At 39.1% G+C, this 16883-nt stretch overlaps 1 protein-coding gene across 1 annotated transcript in view; it reads right to left on the bottom strand.

The window, feature by feature from the left end:
• Positions 1–3326: 3326 nt before the first annotated feature.
• LOC149454196 (uncharacterized) overlaps positions 3327–16883 on the bottom strand; it is a 76421-nt gene continuing 62864 nt past the window's right edge. Inside the window, exons 3-4 of the mRNA XM_089687727.1 lie at positions 16571–16683; positions 3327–7750 (exon numbers count right to left, since the gene is read on the bottom strand). Of these exons, the coding sequence (XP_089543853.1) occupies positions 7740–7750; positions 16571–16683 (124 nt within the window). The 3' untranslated portion in view covers positions 3327–7739. The remainder of the gene's footprint in view (positions 7751–16570; positions 16684–16883) is intronic.

The raw sequence follows: 16883 nt of genomic DNA, 5'->3' as shown, positions 1-16883 counted from the left end.
GTTCATGAGGGAAAAAAAGTATTTGATCCTCTATCATTCAGCAGGATTTCTGGCTGCCAGGTGTCTTTCATACAGGTAACAAGCTGAAATTAGAAGCAGTCTCTTAAAGGGAGTGCTGCTAATCTCATTTTGTTACCTGTATAAAAGACACCTGTCCAGAGGCGCAATCAAACAATCAGATTCCAAACTCTCTTCCATGGCAAAGACCTGTCCAAGGATGTCAGGGACAAGATTGTAGACCTACACAAGGCTGGACTGGGCTACCAAACTGTCACCAAGCAGCTTGGTGAGAAGGTGACAACAGCTGGTGCAATCATTCGCAAATGGAAGAAACACAAAACTGTCAGTCTCCTAGGTCTGGTGCACCATGCAAGATCTCACCTCGTGGAGTGTCAATGATCATGAGAACAGTGGGGAATCATCCGAGAACTACACATGAGGATCTTGTCAATGATCTCCAGGCAGCTGGGACCACAGTCACCAAGAAAACAATTGGTAACACACTACACCGGCAAGGATTGAAATCCTGCATTGCCTGCAAGGTCCCTCTGCTCAAGAAAGCACATGTCCAGGCCATCTGCATCATTCAGCTGGTCAGTGGTAAACGCCAGAGGAGGACTGGTTGAAAGTGGTGTGGTCAAATGAGACCAAAATTGAGCTCTTTGGTATCAACTCAACTTACTGTGTTTGGAAGACAACTGCACCGCACCAAAGGGACTATGGACGGGGAAATTTACTGTTAAGTCTTGGGTGAGAACCTTCTTCCCTCAGCCAGGCCATTGAAAATAGGTCTTGAATGGATTCCAGTGTGACAATGACCCAAAACACACAGCTAAGGCAACAAAGGAGTGGTTCAAGAAGAAGCACATTAAGGTCCTGAAATGGCCTAGCCAGTCTCCAGACCTTAATCCAATTGAAAATCTGTGGAGGGAACTGAAAGTTCGAGTTGCCAAACATCAGCCACCATACCTTAATGACTTGGAGAGGATCTGCCAAGAGGAGTGGGCAAAAATCGCTCCTGAGATGTGTGCAAACAGACAGTATCAGGAGAGATCCACCTAAGAAGTTTTCAGAACAGGGAGGAGGTTTCAGCTGAGCCAGCCAAATTTCAATCCCTGTGTACCTGGCTTTAGCCTATCGCATCTAAATGCTATACTAAGTGCTATCTCCTCCTTCTGGTTGCCTTCTTTTTGGTTTACACTGTACAGAAGAACTAAATTGTTTACACCAGGGAATTTCTCCTTCTAGGAATAACCAAGTTTTCTCTAATTGCTGGGGAGCACACCGCTAATACCAGAACCTACAAATATAACAATTTATTATTTCTAATAAAATAATGCCTAAATGCAATTGTATGAAAGCTTGCTAAAGTAGTTTAGTCCCAACACATACAAAAACAACAAATATGTAAATAATTCAATCTGGGGACGTACTGGATGCCTTCAGCTGCCAGTGTGCTCTTGCTGGGTGTCACATGCGCTCCTGTGCCTTTAAGAAGGAGTGTGCTCCCTCCAGGCACACATGCCCTTTATCTACTGCTATATGTGCTCCAACTTGGGAGATACTGAAACTTATACAGTTAGGACTGAAGTACACAGAGCAGCCTTAATGTGGGCACTGCGGTTACAAATATATTTGCAAATGTGAACAAACAAAACACTCTGTAATGTGTATTGTTTGACAGGGTCAGTTTGGTTGTTTTGCAGGCTGGCTGGTAAGTGTGCTAGGAAATCTTTAATTTGTGATTTGTTTTGCCCTTCCATGTGCACGTTACTGCAAAAGACTAATTATAGGTTGGGGTGGTTGCCACTTTTTCATGCAGTAGGTCATCCTGCTTTTTTCCAGTGACTTTGCAATTAGTGGAGAAAAACCTCCTATAATTATATCAAGATTTCCCAGAGCTACCTGTCAAGTAGGCACTGCATAATCCTACTCAAGGCTCTAGCTGCAGGTTTAAACAAGTTATAATGGGAGAGAGTGCAAGAGTATTCTCTGTTTTGAAAATACAATGCAGAAAAGCCACACCTCCCATCATATTCTTCTTTTTCTTTAAATTACCTTAATTCTACATGTACAGTACATACACATGTAGCCTCCCACCACACACTGCACTCCAATACATTACCCTGAAAAGGGCCTAATCATAAAGGTAGAGAATTTGGTGAAAACGGTTATACTTGTCCAGCTTTAGTATAAGCATTCTGGGAAATGCACATCAATGAGTGAGATTTTATCAGTTAACCACTAATCAGTGCTACGGGCTAGGCTACAGCAAATGTACGATGTGTGTGTGTGTATATATATATATATATATATATATAGAACATGATGACTGGTGACAAAAATATATCTTATTATCTTACATGCACTATATCAGAGAGTGAGTGTGTGTGTACCTGGTAAGTGTTAGCTCAGTAACCAGCATAGGCTAAAAGTCATGTTGGGCATCCAACAGCCCATAGGTAGTTAGAGTTCCAGTTGCATCACAGATTATAAGCTATTGGGAGTAAGGAGCACAGGAGATAGGCTGATTCTTAATTTCAGTGTCACACCACAGTTTCTGTTGGTGATGAGCTACATTCCAGGCTAGTTGGAGGATCTCCCCATCATTGATCCTGTCTTCAGGTCTTTGATGGGAAGAGGAGCATTGCATTGTAGTCTTCCTCAGCTCCCCCGCAAATAAACTTTTCTGCAACATTCATCTGTAGGTATCTTTATTATGAACTATATATATACCTGAGTGCATGTGCACAATTCCACCAGGAGTCCTATTGTGTTGATATTACCTGTTTGTACTTTGGATTTATGTACTATTTAACTTTTTATTATATAAAGCTTGTATTATTATTCCCATGCTAGTGTGTATCTATATACTTAGGTTAATATATTTTGGCTGCAGTAGTTCCTCTTCTCCCACTGACTTTTGATTTAGATTACTGGTTATTCCTCAGGAAGGAAACCCCCTCTGCTCATAGAACCCAGTCTTCCACTTAGCAAATGTTCCGGGTCTCATATTTATCTACAAGTTTACTACAATATCCTGGCTAGGGAGGGCCATTTCTCACCCCCCCCCCCCCCCCCCCCCCAAAAAAAAAATTCTACACTACCCTATATACTTAAAATCTTTGTTTTGATTTCAGATATACTTTAAATAAATACACAAATTATAATGGAATATATGAAGGTCAGTTTATGTATATGAAGTCTCAGCAATAACTATACACTAAATAACCTTCATAGCCTGCTACATAATACTGACATATATTAGCTTCTTTTTATTATTTTTGTGATTTTTTTTTTTTTCTTATGCATACATAATGCAAAGATTCTTTAGTATGAAATGTTTATTTGAAGCATTACCAAGGAAAAGAGACTTCATGAAATTGTACATTTTACATTTATTGGTGTATGCAAAACAAAACTATAATACTGACAGTAAGCAATGCTCAATGTGTTCAGAAGCCAGTCAATAAATCACCTGCAGCATGTTTAAAGCAGATCTCCAGGCCTAAGTTTTTTTAATTTTTGAGTGTGTACGTAAGTACCTCTCTTTGTATCCCATGGCCAGATCACCACTCTGTCCTTTAATATTATTTTTATTTACAATGGATAATACAGCTCTCTCTGTATTTCTGGCTTCTCACAGATATGAGAGCTTCATCAGTCTTGTGTGAAATGGCTAGTATTGTTTATACACCCAAAATAAAAGAAAAAGAAGCTTAAATCTTGAGTCCTGCTTTAAACAGCAAACCAACTATGTGATTAGCTTTTGACAAAATGAAAGCAACTATTCTCTGACTCAAGTCACATGTTACAGAAGCTAAACCTATTCTCTGAGGCATCAAGAAGTTTGTGGCACCTGAATTGGAAATGGTTGCTCAATCATAGTGTAATTATATGGGTGTTTTATTTCATGGCAGTTTAAATTTATAGGAAGGCTATGCATTAATATCTATAAAAACAAAAAAAAAAATTCAACTTCAACAAAAATTTTCTAAACCTTTTTAACAAATCCATACGAATTACACTTTGTGGCCTCAACTGGAGTATGCACAGTCCTGCACATCCAGCTGGTTTCTAGGAAATGCAAGATACTGCTGTGGGCTCACAGATTGGCTGCCTAAATTTTAGCCCTTCTGTGAGGTCTGTACAAATGCTAGACCTTCTATAAGGTCTGTATTTATGTGTATGAATGTAGGAAAGTTGAAGGTTCCATGCAAATGTATTTACTAAATTAAATTCCCCCTTTAAATTGAGTAGAGGAAATTCTCTGAATAAGCTAAAACATCATAACAAAATAAGGGGCATTAATAAAAACTGGAGCAACCAGAATCTGGTGCAGCTGCACATGACCACCAATCAGCTTCTATCTTTAGCTTTTTTCAGTTAAGCTTTGAAAATGAAAGAATCTTATTCGTTGGCTTGTGCAGCTGCTCCAGATTCTGTCTGTTAAGGTTTTGACAGATGCCTCAATTTCTCAATGTCTTTTTGAAGATTCATATAAAATACTATAAACCAGGAGGCATCCTTCTGACCTGTGAAACTCAAATTCCTGATCACATGATGGTGAAACATCATAGAGAAATTTATTGTGGTATATTCGTTGAGATTTTACTTGCCAGACCTTCTTGTTGGAGAATAGCTGGCTTATTAAATAAACAGAGCAAATGGCAAAGTACAAAAAACACATTAAAAAAAATCTCTGAGGCTGTACTGGTTTGAGTTGGTTCAGATTGATGTTTATGGGAACTGGCTTTAACAATCCTCGATGTGGCTCCAGCCTTGAATCAGTGTGATCTAGCAAGGCCAAAACAGTCTGTTCATGTTACATTTCAGGACAGACTTAAATGTCCTAAGTTTCCAATATCAATGTATTAGAGTCTATAATTTATTATGCCAATATTTATGATTTTATTCCTGCAGCTGTGTCCTAGAAGTTCAATCTTTTCTCCCAGGAGGTAGAGGAAATTTGCACTGGTGAGAGACAATTTCTTGCTATAAAAAGTCTAAAGAGTAACCCTTCAGTTAGATAATAGACAGTATAATTAGAGAATATAATATTGCTAAGGCGTACAAACCTTAAAGCAGACCTTCACCCTGTTTAATCAGTTTACAACATTTCCCTTCCTTCCCTCTCCTGTTAGATAATTGCATATTGAAATTGTATCTTTCCCCTAAATATAATTTTAACCAGGAACCATCCTTGCACTTCTACCCTACTTGCCTAGGTGAGAATGATGTGCTGCCCCGCCCCCCACAATTCTACTGCCCTATGCCTCCTGGGATACTGATGTCACACATACCAAAAGGCTTCAAGGCATCTCCAATGAATTAGCAAACACAAATGCTCCTGCGCTTGGGGATGGACTCGATCTAGGCTACAACCACATCAAGAATGTCCTGGAACATGCACACCTTGCTGCCCTCTATTGACTGGGGGAATCCAAATATACTGAATGAGGAAAGAACAAACAGAGGGCGCACAGGCCTAGTGCATTACCATAAAAAATGTTTAATAAGAACTAAAGTAGGTGTTGTACTCACAAACAACAAACTCAGGGCACATCATAAAAGAACAGCTAGGTCAACACCGCGCTGAGTAACAGTCCGCAAAATGGAGTGTAGACATCCAATAGGCTGCCGCGTTTCGAGGACTTGCCTCTTCCTCAGAGCCACTCTGTATTGACCAAGCTGTTCTTTTATGATGTGCCTTGACTTTATTGTCGTTTGTGAGTACAATACATACTTTATTTCTTATTAAACATTTTTTATGGTAATGCACTAGGCCTGTGCGCCCTCTGTTTGTTCTTTCCTCATCTCCAATCAATTGCCTGTGCCCCACTGTGTGTCATGTGGGGCGATATGGTACCCACAAACTATCTGAAACACATACGGAACACGCCTCTCCTGCACTGTGTTCTGGTGTGAACTTGCACTAACAGTTCTTCACACCTACCAGTCACTGGGCTCGCATTTTTGCATTCTTTTTGTGGGTAGTAATACATTATAACAGCGTCATGAACAAGAGAGGGACAGGCTAGTGGAAGGTATTGTAGTCAGTGGAGAGAATACAGTCAGAGGGTGACCAGGAGACTGTGAGCTGTCATGGGAACACATTACAAACACATTGTTCACATGATGTATAAGGAGCAGAAGAAATAAAATGCAACAAATTTATATTTACAGTTACATTCTATTATATCATTAATTACATAAAGTAGTAAATGCACTTGCAGATACACAGCGCAGGACCGCATCACAACTGTCAAACATTCAAAAAATGATGTTTCCAGCATGGACAAATTTAGTACTCAAATGATTGCAGTGTAGAATGAGTTTCAAGTGTGATTCTCTTCTGGTCAGATGGCTGTGACCTGCGCCAAGTAAAATTAACTACATTTTCTATGGCTCTTCAAAATACATATGGTTTAATACTAAAACATACATCCCTGCAAGTAACACTTAAGCAAAAAACTGAAATGCTGCTCTCATTTAATCAAATTATAATACTCCAAAACATAACATAAATGCTCTGCTTGCATAGTGGTTTAAAAGCTTGGAAAAACTTCAACACTTTCTGTACAAATTCTCTGCAAGTTTTGGCAAATTACCAAATGCAAAAAGGAAAGACACTTGTATGTCTGTGTGAAGACGAAAGGATAAAATATTAAGGGAACCTAAAGTCCAACTTTAGGAAATTTTAAATTCTCCCTTGCAATGGGACTGCGCCAGCACTGCAAGCTTTTGTATATCTGCACCTTTATTCTAGGGGAGAGTAAAAGCACTTGTACTTACCTAGTCCTCCACTTCCCTGGTGGTAGCTGCTCCCCCATGCTCCAGCAGTGAACTGTCCTTCAGCATCAAAGTTGTGGTCCCTGCATTGGTCTGGATGACACCAGAACTGTGTTCATCTGTAGCTTGGTGGAGAAGACACTGTAAGGACCAATCTAGCAGTATGGAGGAGCAGAGGGTCTGGAAAGTAAATCTTTTCTATGCCCTCTACACCTAAACAACCAGTTAACTCTGGCGTTACGTGTGCAGACCCACTGCAAGGGGGGATTTTCAAGGTTTTAGGAGTTGGGCTTTAGGTTTTTCAATGGGAAGTGGTTTTCTTGAAAAGTAAACATTTTGAAAGGGGTTAAATCCATTTTAATTAGACTTTTAAGGCAGGGCTCACATATTGTATACAAACAATTTTTTCTAGAAGGGCTGTTTTCACGCATACATGCCCCTGCCATCCACTCCCCTGCACAGGTCATCTATGATTTTAGCAGATATAAACTGCATAGCCAGATTATCCACATTTCTCTATATAATAATTTTTTTAAAATATTGCTAATGAGGTCAAAACAGAGGAAAAAAAGAAAAAAAAAAAAAAAAAAAAAAAAAAGAGTACCCATGGTGCTGTGGTTGGTCAGCCATCATCATCACTGATAAGTAGCTAAAGCTAGTGTGACCCCCCTGGGACACCACACTGTTTCCTATTTTTAAATTGGACACTTGCTAAATGACCAAATACAATATTTCTTCTGACATTAAAGCAATCAAGGAATTTGACTGCCATAAAAAAAAAAAACACACAAAAAAGGTACTAATTATTGTTTTTTTGTTTGTTATAGCATGAACTAGTCACAGAATGTTCCAGTTTGCTCATTGGTGTGTTCTGTACCCTTAATACTGTAACCCTGCAGGAAAATTTGCTTCTCAAAATGTCAAAGTTTCAGTGTAGACATCTTCCATTAGATTATATCTAGAAATAAATAAAAAAGATATTACATCTTAGGCACAAAATAATGATTTAGTGTTTTCTGTCATAATAGTATGTAACCAATCACACTGGTGTTTCATGTTTGCAATATCAGGAGAAACCTGCAAGATTTTTTGGTTTAAAGTTTAAGATATTTTGATACTTTTAAAAAAACAAAAATGATAGGTGTCATTTCAATTTTGTCCTACTCACATACGACCTCCATTAACATCTGTTTACTTTTGTAACTTTGGTTTTATGTACTAGTATGCGTTCACGATTGATCTTGTATTTAAAATGATCAAAAAACCTAATAGATTATTGAAAGGAAAAAAATGATAGGTGTCTATTTACTAAGTAGGTAAACACAGACTTATTTCCTTACCTAGTTGTCCTATATTTGCCCTGTGCATTAACAGTGCAACATAAATCTTTCCTGGAGGTTCCCGATATCCCATAAATCTAAAGGATATCCAGGTCACAAAATTAAAACTTCAGCCTGGATATCCAATGCCTGGCAGAATGGAGTAGTGACATCAGCATCTCCACATTCAGTGATGCAGAAGCAAAGAGCTGTCATTGCAAATGCTTGGAGCACAGCTAAAAACGGTGGTGGAGGGAAGCCAAACTGAGCTGCAGTGATTACTACTATATTGTATTGCTTATGTTTGTATTGCCACCAATACCCATTTGCTTTCCATGTATTGTCTTGATTTCCTGTGTGGAGCCAGTAGATATGGGTGTGCGCCAGGCCAGTGCCGGAGGTGGCGGAATGACGTTCCGCCAGAAAGAAAGCCCTGATCACAACTAGGTCTTATTTTCGGGGTAAGTCTTATACTTTAGCAATTCCCAAAAATAGCACTAGGTCTTTTTTTTGAGGTAGGTCTTATTTTAGGGGAAACAAGGTATATATGTGATATTGCATTTCCGGGTAGGGGGCGCACGCCGCTGCTGTCAATCACCGGGTCCTGGCCGGTAATTACCCGCTGGCACTCAGTGATTACCAAGCATCTCTGACAGGGAGGAAAGCTGTTTTGTTTACTATCAGTCTTCCTCCCTGTCGGCTCGGGCACACTGCTCTGGATGGCTGTGCACAGCACAGCCATCCAGAGCAGTGTGCTTACAGCCCCCTAGTAAAAACACCCCCTACACATAGTTAACCCTTTGATCGCCCCTCATATTAACCCCTTCCTGCCCAGTTCCATTAATACAGTGTCAGTGCTTTTTTTTTTTTTTTTTTTTTTTAGCACTGAACATTGTATTTGTGTCACTGGGGATGTCAGTGACGCCAAGTCAGTTCCCCCCAGTGTCAGAATGTCCGCCGCAGTCCCGCTAAAAGTCATTGATTGCCGCCATTACTAGTAGAAAAAAAAATCCCAGTATCTATACCACGATTTGTAAATGCTATAACTTTAACGTAAACCAATTAATTTACACGTATTGGGATTTTGTTTAGCAAAAATGTTGCAGAATACATTTTGGGGTAAATTTATGACGAAATTTGATTTTTTAAAGTTCTTTTACTGGACATGTTTAATAGCATAAAGTCCAAAATATTCTTTTTTTCTCAAAATTGTCAGTCTTTATTTTGTTTTTTTTGTAGCACAAAAAATAAAAAACCTCCCAGGCGATCAAATGCCACCAAAAGAAAGGTGAATTTGGGGCAAAAAAAAGACGCAAATTTAATTTGGGTGCAGCATTGACCACACAATTGTCAGTTAAAATAACGCAGCGCCGCAATGCAAAAAATGGTCTGGTCAGGAAGAGGGGTAAATCCTCAGGAGGGTAAATGGTTATGGTTGAACTCGATGGCCTTTTGTCTTTTTTCAGCCACACTAACTAAAATTAATTTACATAGTTATAATGCCCATTTTTGGTAAAATATATAAGATGATGTAGTGTTGAAGCAATAGATACCAAACATGTTAAGATTTAAAATAAAGGTGCAAATCAAAATGTCACCTATTGGTGACTAAAGGTGATTGGACACTAAACCAAAACACAGTCTATGACGTGATCAAGAAAGATCCCAAAAAGATCTTCAAAAAATCCAATGGCTGGATCCGTGGATGAGGTGATAAATGTGTAAAGATTGCGCACTCACCAGATACGCAATCACAATGCGCATTTAAAGCAGATACTCTCAGAACATCAAGGATCCTTATATGAGTCTGGTCAAATGCCCCTCGCCACTTGATAGTATTGCCACATTTGGAAAAGGCCGCTCTGCAGATGTGAATGGCTCCCAACGGAGCTCAAAGAACAAAGGAGGCCAAAATAGTGTAATACCTTATGGCAAAGGGTGTTTTATTCCCATAAAAACACAATACAGGCAGGAAAGATACTGACCCAACATATGTAAGTTGCAAATGGCCGCCGGGGCCCTCGTGGCGCCGGTCGGCGTGATGTCACACCGCTGTAGCCGCTTTCTGACGCATTTCGTGCGAAGGCACGTAGTCATAGGGGGTTAGCTATGTCATGTCACCACGAGGGCCCCGAGGGCCATTTGCAACTTACATATGTTGGGTCAGTATCTTTCCTGCTCCTGCCTGTATTGTGTTTTTTTGGGAATAAAACACCCTGTGCCATAAGGTATTACACTATTTTGGCCTCCTTTGTTCTTTGAGCTCCGTTGGGAGCCATTCACATCTGCAGAGCGGCCTTTTCCAAACGTGGCAATACTATCAAGTGGCGAGGGGCATTTGACCAGATCTGACCAGACTCATATAAGGATCCTTGATGTTCTGAGAGTATCTGCTGAGTGCGCAATCTTTACACATTTATCACCTCATCCACGGATCCAGCCATTGGATTTTTTGGAGATCTTTTTGGGATCTTTCTTGATCACGTCATAGACTGTTTTGGTTTAGTGTCCAATCACCTTTAGTCACCAATAGGTGACATTTTGATTTGCACCTTTATTTGCACTTTAATATTGTTTTACCATGCTGTTTTCCCTGCATGAACATGTTTATATGCTCCAAGCACAATTATTTAGCGCTGCACCCCCCTTTTTATGTATTTGACTATTTTGGAGGTTTATATGGTACCTTTTTTTTGGTGTTCAGCTGCTATTATCTCATTTTATTCATTTTTATCATTTTATTTTAAGCGCTCACTTACCCTGTGATTTAATGTTAAGATTTAAGATTGTGCATGTCTGTCAAATGGCGACAAACTTTGAGACCTAAAATTGTCTATAAGCAATGCTTTAAAAACCTTCACAAATTATGAATTTAGAGTTAACGTGAGCTCTGGCACTAGAATTATGGCTCTCACTCTGACATTCGCACCAATACCTCACAGGTGTGGTGCAGTCCCTGTTTTACGTGTGTGCACTGGACCTACATGTGTGCTGGACCTTTTAAACACAGCACTAGTTTGATTCCCCCCTCCCACTTCCCATCCTACAAAATCTTAAGCTAAAAGGATTCTAAAACTTCCCAGGTATTTTATTGTACAGTGTTCAGTAAAAAAGTACATTTAGAATGATGTGCAAAATGCTGAGTTTATTTACAGGGCCAAAAAAGATTGCAAAGGGTTAATGCACAGTAATGATACAGCAGGATATGGTAGGTGGGCTATACTCTCCACCTTCATTGACACCATGTCCTGTGTGTACGCCCTTCTTCAGCTGACACTGTACTCCAGCAGGGGCACAGGATGTGTCCTCTGTTGCTCAGTAATAAACACTGAAGGAAAAATTAAAATACAGACAAAGGCACTATACATTCCCATAAAAGGGAAACAAAACACAATAAAAATGCTCTCACTAGATGTAAGTAATATAGTAAAGTAGTATAAATAAATTATGGAATTAGGCATCACATTCCACATTTCCCTCAAAGGTAATATATTAACACACAAAAAAAAAAAATCGGATGTAAATAATCTTAGCAACATGCACTGATATTCTAAAAACTTATTTCTATGAATAATTGGTAATCATAAATGTTTGTGGGAGCAGCCATGTTCGCTCATTATGTAGACATGCTTGGCTTACTGCTTTGCAGCTACTTTTTTCAAGTTCTGCAGTGCAGTTTGCACATTTGAAATTAACATAATGGTTGAGTTTTACTTTTCCTTCTCACAAAGATAGTCTGAGTCAACTAACTAATTGAAAACAATAACAGTGAAAAATAGGTTTGCGCTCATATACTCCAACGCATTTCATCACCAGACTTCCTCACGGAACACTGAATTTTTTATAAATTTATTCTCATTTAAAGACACAACAAGAAAAGGAATATTTGTCACTGGTGTTTTTGGACTTTATTTGAAACACATTATGTTTATGGTTTTTTGTTTTTACAATTTGGATATTATGTTTTATTTAGCACTGTAGATGAGATTTCATTTGGAGTATATGAGCGCAAACCTATTTTTCACTGTTATATCCACCTTTTCGGGTTAGGTTTTGCAGCCATACATATTGTTCATAATTTTATCACTGTGGATGTTTAGAGCTATTCTTATTATTTCCGAAGTAATTGAAAACAATGCCTTGTATGCTCAGCCTATAATTAATAGAGAGAGAACCACAATTTCCTCCCTTTAGCAATTGTTGAGATAGCACTTCATCAACGCAATGAGGCTGATTTACTAATGAAGTTGGGAATTTTTAGTGGAAAATATTGAGTGAATATTTATTTCATGTATCAAATCATGTGAAAAGCATCTGCACATAATTGGGTTTTCAAAGTGATCTGGAATTTGTTTTTCACAAGATTGGATTCTGAAATGCTATTTCAATAGGTTGTTTTGTATTTATGTTTCTCCTATTACAGTCAGAGTTACTTTTTTTTTTAAATAAACATAACATTTTTTTCAAAGATAAATCTGAAATATTGCACATTCATTTTTTGTGTTCTTGTATGGAAGCAATGGGTGCAGCTTTAGGCTCCTCATCACATTTTCCTGACTCTTTTTATTTGCTTTGTTGTAAAACCTATTGTCGGTGGAGCTCAGTGGCTGACACAGAAGTGAATAAGTCAAGGCAGTAACGCATCTCTTCTTTACTGCCCCCTCACTTTATAGTGTTTTTTTTATTATTTATTTATTTTAGAACTCATGGAAATCCTGTGTCAAGGGTCAACACTGCATTACATTTTTATTTGTAAAATGATAAACATTTTTTTATTACACAAATATCTTTAAGACAAATCATCAGTTTATAAATGTAAAATAAAGGAATGACCTTGTAATTGCTCAAAGCAATTTTTTTTAAGAAATGGTTTATCTGCAACCTTCCTCTGAGGAACAGGATCAGTCATAAATATAGTGGGAATGTGAGGGTCTGAGCTTAGCTCCACATACATATCAGCCTATAGTGTGTCTGTATAACAGTACCCAGAGTCCTAAGCATCTTGTGAAAGTAAAGTCTACAGGCGTGGAAATATCTGTATGTAAATGGATAGAAAACTGGCTAAAAGGTTGTATTCAGAGAGTAGTGGTTAATGATTCATACTCTGAATGGTCTAGGGTTGTCAGTGGTGTTCCCCAAGGTTCAATGTTGGGACCCTTACTTTTTAATATATTTATAAACAATATAGGGTCTGGGATTAAAAATACCATTTAAGTCTTTGCAGATGACACCGAGCCGTGCAGTGGAATATTGTCCTTACGTCTTCAATTTACAAGCCGACCTCAATGCCCTGTTTAATTGGGCAACTACAGTTGCAAGAAAAAGTACGTGAACCCCTTGGGATTACGTGGAGTCTTGCATGAATTGGGCATAAAATGTGCTCTGAACGTCATCTAAGTCACAAAAATAGAAGAACACAGTCTGCTGAACATAATACTACACAAACATTAGATGTTGCCATGGTTTAATTGCACATAACATGTAAACATTCACAGTGCAGGGAGGAAAAAGTATGTGAACCTTTGGACTTAACTGGTCGACCCTCCTTTGGCAGCAATAACCTCAACCAAACGTTTCCTGTAGTTGCAGATCAGACCTGCACAACGATCTGGAGTAATTTTGAACCACTCCTCTTCACAAAACTGTTTCAGTGTAGCAATATTCTTGGGATGTCTTGTGTGAGTCGCTCTCTTAAGGTCATGCCACAGCATTTCAATCGGGTTGAGGTCAGGACTCTGACTGGGCCACTCCAGAAGGCGTATTCTGTGCTGTTGCAGCCATTGTTTTGTTGAATTACTTGTATGCTTTGGGTCATTGTCCTGTTGCATCACCCATCCTCTGCCAAGCTTCAGTTGGCGGACAGATGGTTGTATGTTTTCCTGCAAAATGTCTTGATAAACTCTGGAATTCATTTTCCCATCAATGACAACAATCCGTCCAGGCCCTTAGGCAGCAAAGCAGCCCCACACCATGATGCTCCCTCCACCATGTTTTACAGTGGGGATGAGGTTTTGATGTTGGTGTGCTGTGCCTTTTTTTCTCCACACATAGTGTTGAGTGTTCTCCCCAAACAACTCAATCTTGGTTTCATCTGTCCACAGTATATTTTGCCAGTAGTGCTGTGGAACATCCAGGTGCTCTTTTGCAAACTTCAAACGTGCTGCAATATTCTTTTTGGACAGCAATGGCTTCCTCCGTGGTGTCCTCCCAGGTACTCCATTCTTGTGTAATGTTTTCCTTATTGTAGATGTGTCAACAAATATGTTAGCATGTGCCAGAGATTTCTGTAGGTCTTTAGCTGACACTCTGGGATTCTTCTTTACCTCATGCAGCATTCTGCGCTGTGCTCTTGCAGTCATTTTTACAGGACGACCACGCCTAGGGAGAGTAGCAACAGTGCTAAACTTTCTCCATTTGTAGACAGTCTGTCTTACCGTGGACTCATGAACATCAAGGCTTTTGGAGATACTTTTGTAACCCTTTCCAGCTTCATGCAAGTCAACAATTCTTGATCGTAGGTCTTCTGAGAGCGCTTTTCTGCGAGGCATGGTTCACATCAGACAGTGCTTCTTGAAACCAGTAAACCCAAAACAGGTGTGTGTTTTTTAAGGGCAGGACAGCTGTCAGCAACACATCCAATATCATCACACTGATTGGAGTCAAGGTTGGCTCACTCCTGGCTCCAATTAGCTCTGGGAGAAGTCATTAAGCTAGGGCCTCACATACTTTTTCCTCCCTACACTGTGAATGTTTAAATGTTATGTGCAATTAAACCATGGCAACATCTGTTTGTGTAGTATTATGTTCAGCATACTGTGTTCTTCTATTGTTGTGACTTAGATGATGTTCAGAGCACATTTTATGCCCAATTCATGCAAAACTCCACGTAATCCCAAGGGGTTCACATACTTTTTCCTGCAACTGTATGTGACAAATGAGGTTTAATGTGGATAAATGTAAGGTTATGCACTTGGGGGCTAAGAATATGCATGCATCATACATACTAGGGGGTTACAACTGGGGGAATCAATGGTGGAGAAGGATCTGGGGGTTGTGGTGGATCACAAGCTTAATAATAGCATGCAATGCCAAGCTGTGGTTTCTAAAGCGAGCAAAATCCTCTCTTGTATTAAAAGAGGTATAGACTCCACAGAGAGAGATATCATTCTACCCCTGTACAAATCATTAGTAAGACCTCATGTGGAATATGCAGTTCAGTTTTGGGCATCAATTCACAAAAAAAACATCGGGGAACTGGAGAAAGTACAGAGAAGGGCAACCAAACTGAAAAGAGGCATGGAGGAGCTCAGCTATGAGGAAATATTGGAGGAACTGAATTTATTCTCTCTTGAGAAGAGGAGATTAAGGGGGATGTGATCAACATGTATAAATACATCAGTGGTTTATATAGTGAACTCAGTGTAGAGCTATTCAACCTGAGGTCATCACAGAGGACAAGGTGGCACTCTTTACGTCTGGAGGAAAAGAAATTTAATCTCCAAATACGGAAAGGTTTCTTCCCAGTGAGAGCTGTGAAAATGTGGAATAGACTCCCTCAAGAGTTGGTTCTGGCCAGCTCAGTGGATTACTTTAAAAAAGGCCTGGATTATTTCCTAGATACACAGAATATAATTGGATACTAACATTTATAGGTAAAGTTGATCCAGGGAATTTTCTGATTGCCTCTCGGGGGATCAGAAAGGAATTTTTTTTTCCTGCAGGTGCAAATTGGATCATGCTTTGCTGGTTTTTTTTTGCCTTCCTCTGGATCAAGTGTGGGTATATGATTATAACTTTTTTTTTTTTTTTAAATGGTTGAACTGGATGGACTTTTGTTTTTTTATGTTAGTATCCAGCTATATTCTGTGTATCTAAGAAAGAATCCAGGTCTTTTTTAAGGCAATCCACTGAGCTGGCCAGAACCAACTCTTGAGGAAGTCATTCCACATTTTCACAGCTCTCACTTTGAAGAAAAACTTTCCATGTTTGGAAATTAAATTTATTTTCCTCCAGATGTAAAGAGTACCCCCTTGTCCTCTGTGATGACCTCAGGGTGAATAGCTCTACACCCAGTTCACTATATGAGCCACTGATGTATTTATACATGTTGATCATATCCCCCCTTAATCTCCTCTTTTCAAGAGAGAATAAATTCAGTGCCTCTATTCTTTCCTCATAGCTGAGGTCCTCCATGTCTTTTATTAGTTTGGTTGCCCTTACATGTACAACCCCGTCTGACTGCAGTAATAGAATTAGCTGGGTGGTAAAGCCAATGCTCAAACATTTATTTTACCACCCTTTGGCGGCCCATGTAAAAGAGCCCATACTGTTTTAGAGAGTAAACTGTAGGTCTTATCCATATGCAAAAATGTGTGTGATAGAAATCTGAATAATTTTACAATAACTGAATTGTGCTGAACTGTGACCTTATTATACCCATATTAATACACATTACTTACGCTGTGAACGGTTACCAAGGCAAGAACTGAACATGCATCTGCAAAAACAACAGACGATGGAGCCAACTAATAATAAGAAGAGCGTAATACCAATTCCAATGACCACATAGAGGCTGAAAAAGAAACGCAAAACATTTAAAAAAAAATTACAGTGAAAATAATAGACATGCAAAAAGATGTTTTTTAGAGATATGATACCATAAAAATATAGAGCTTTTTGCCTTACCATTGAGCTGTACTCAGGCTGTAGAACAAAGCATCTGAATTGGACAAATTCTTCGATCCTTTGAACAGTACTCAGCAGAACAGCCAA

Source organism: Staurois parvus, unplaced genomic scaffold (assembly GCF_062004578.1).
Source record: "Staurois parvus isolate SC_StPar_1 unplaced genomic scaffold, SC_StPar_1.0 ptg000436l, whole genome shotgun sequence".
Classification (NCBI taxonomy): domain Eukaryota; kingdom Metazoa; phylum Chordata; class Amphibia; order Anura; family Ranidae; genus Staurois; species Staurois parvus.
Note: the sequence above shows the minus strand (reverse complement) of the source record. Positions and strands in the feature narration are given on the sequence as shown.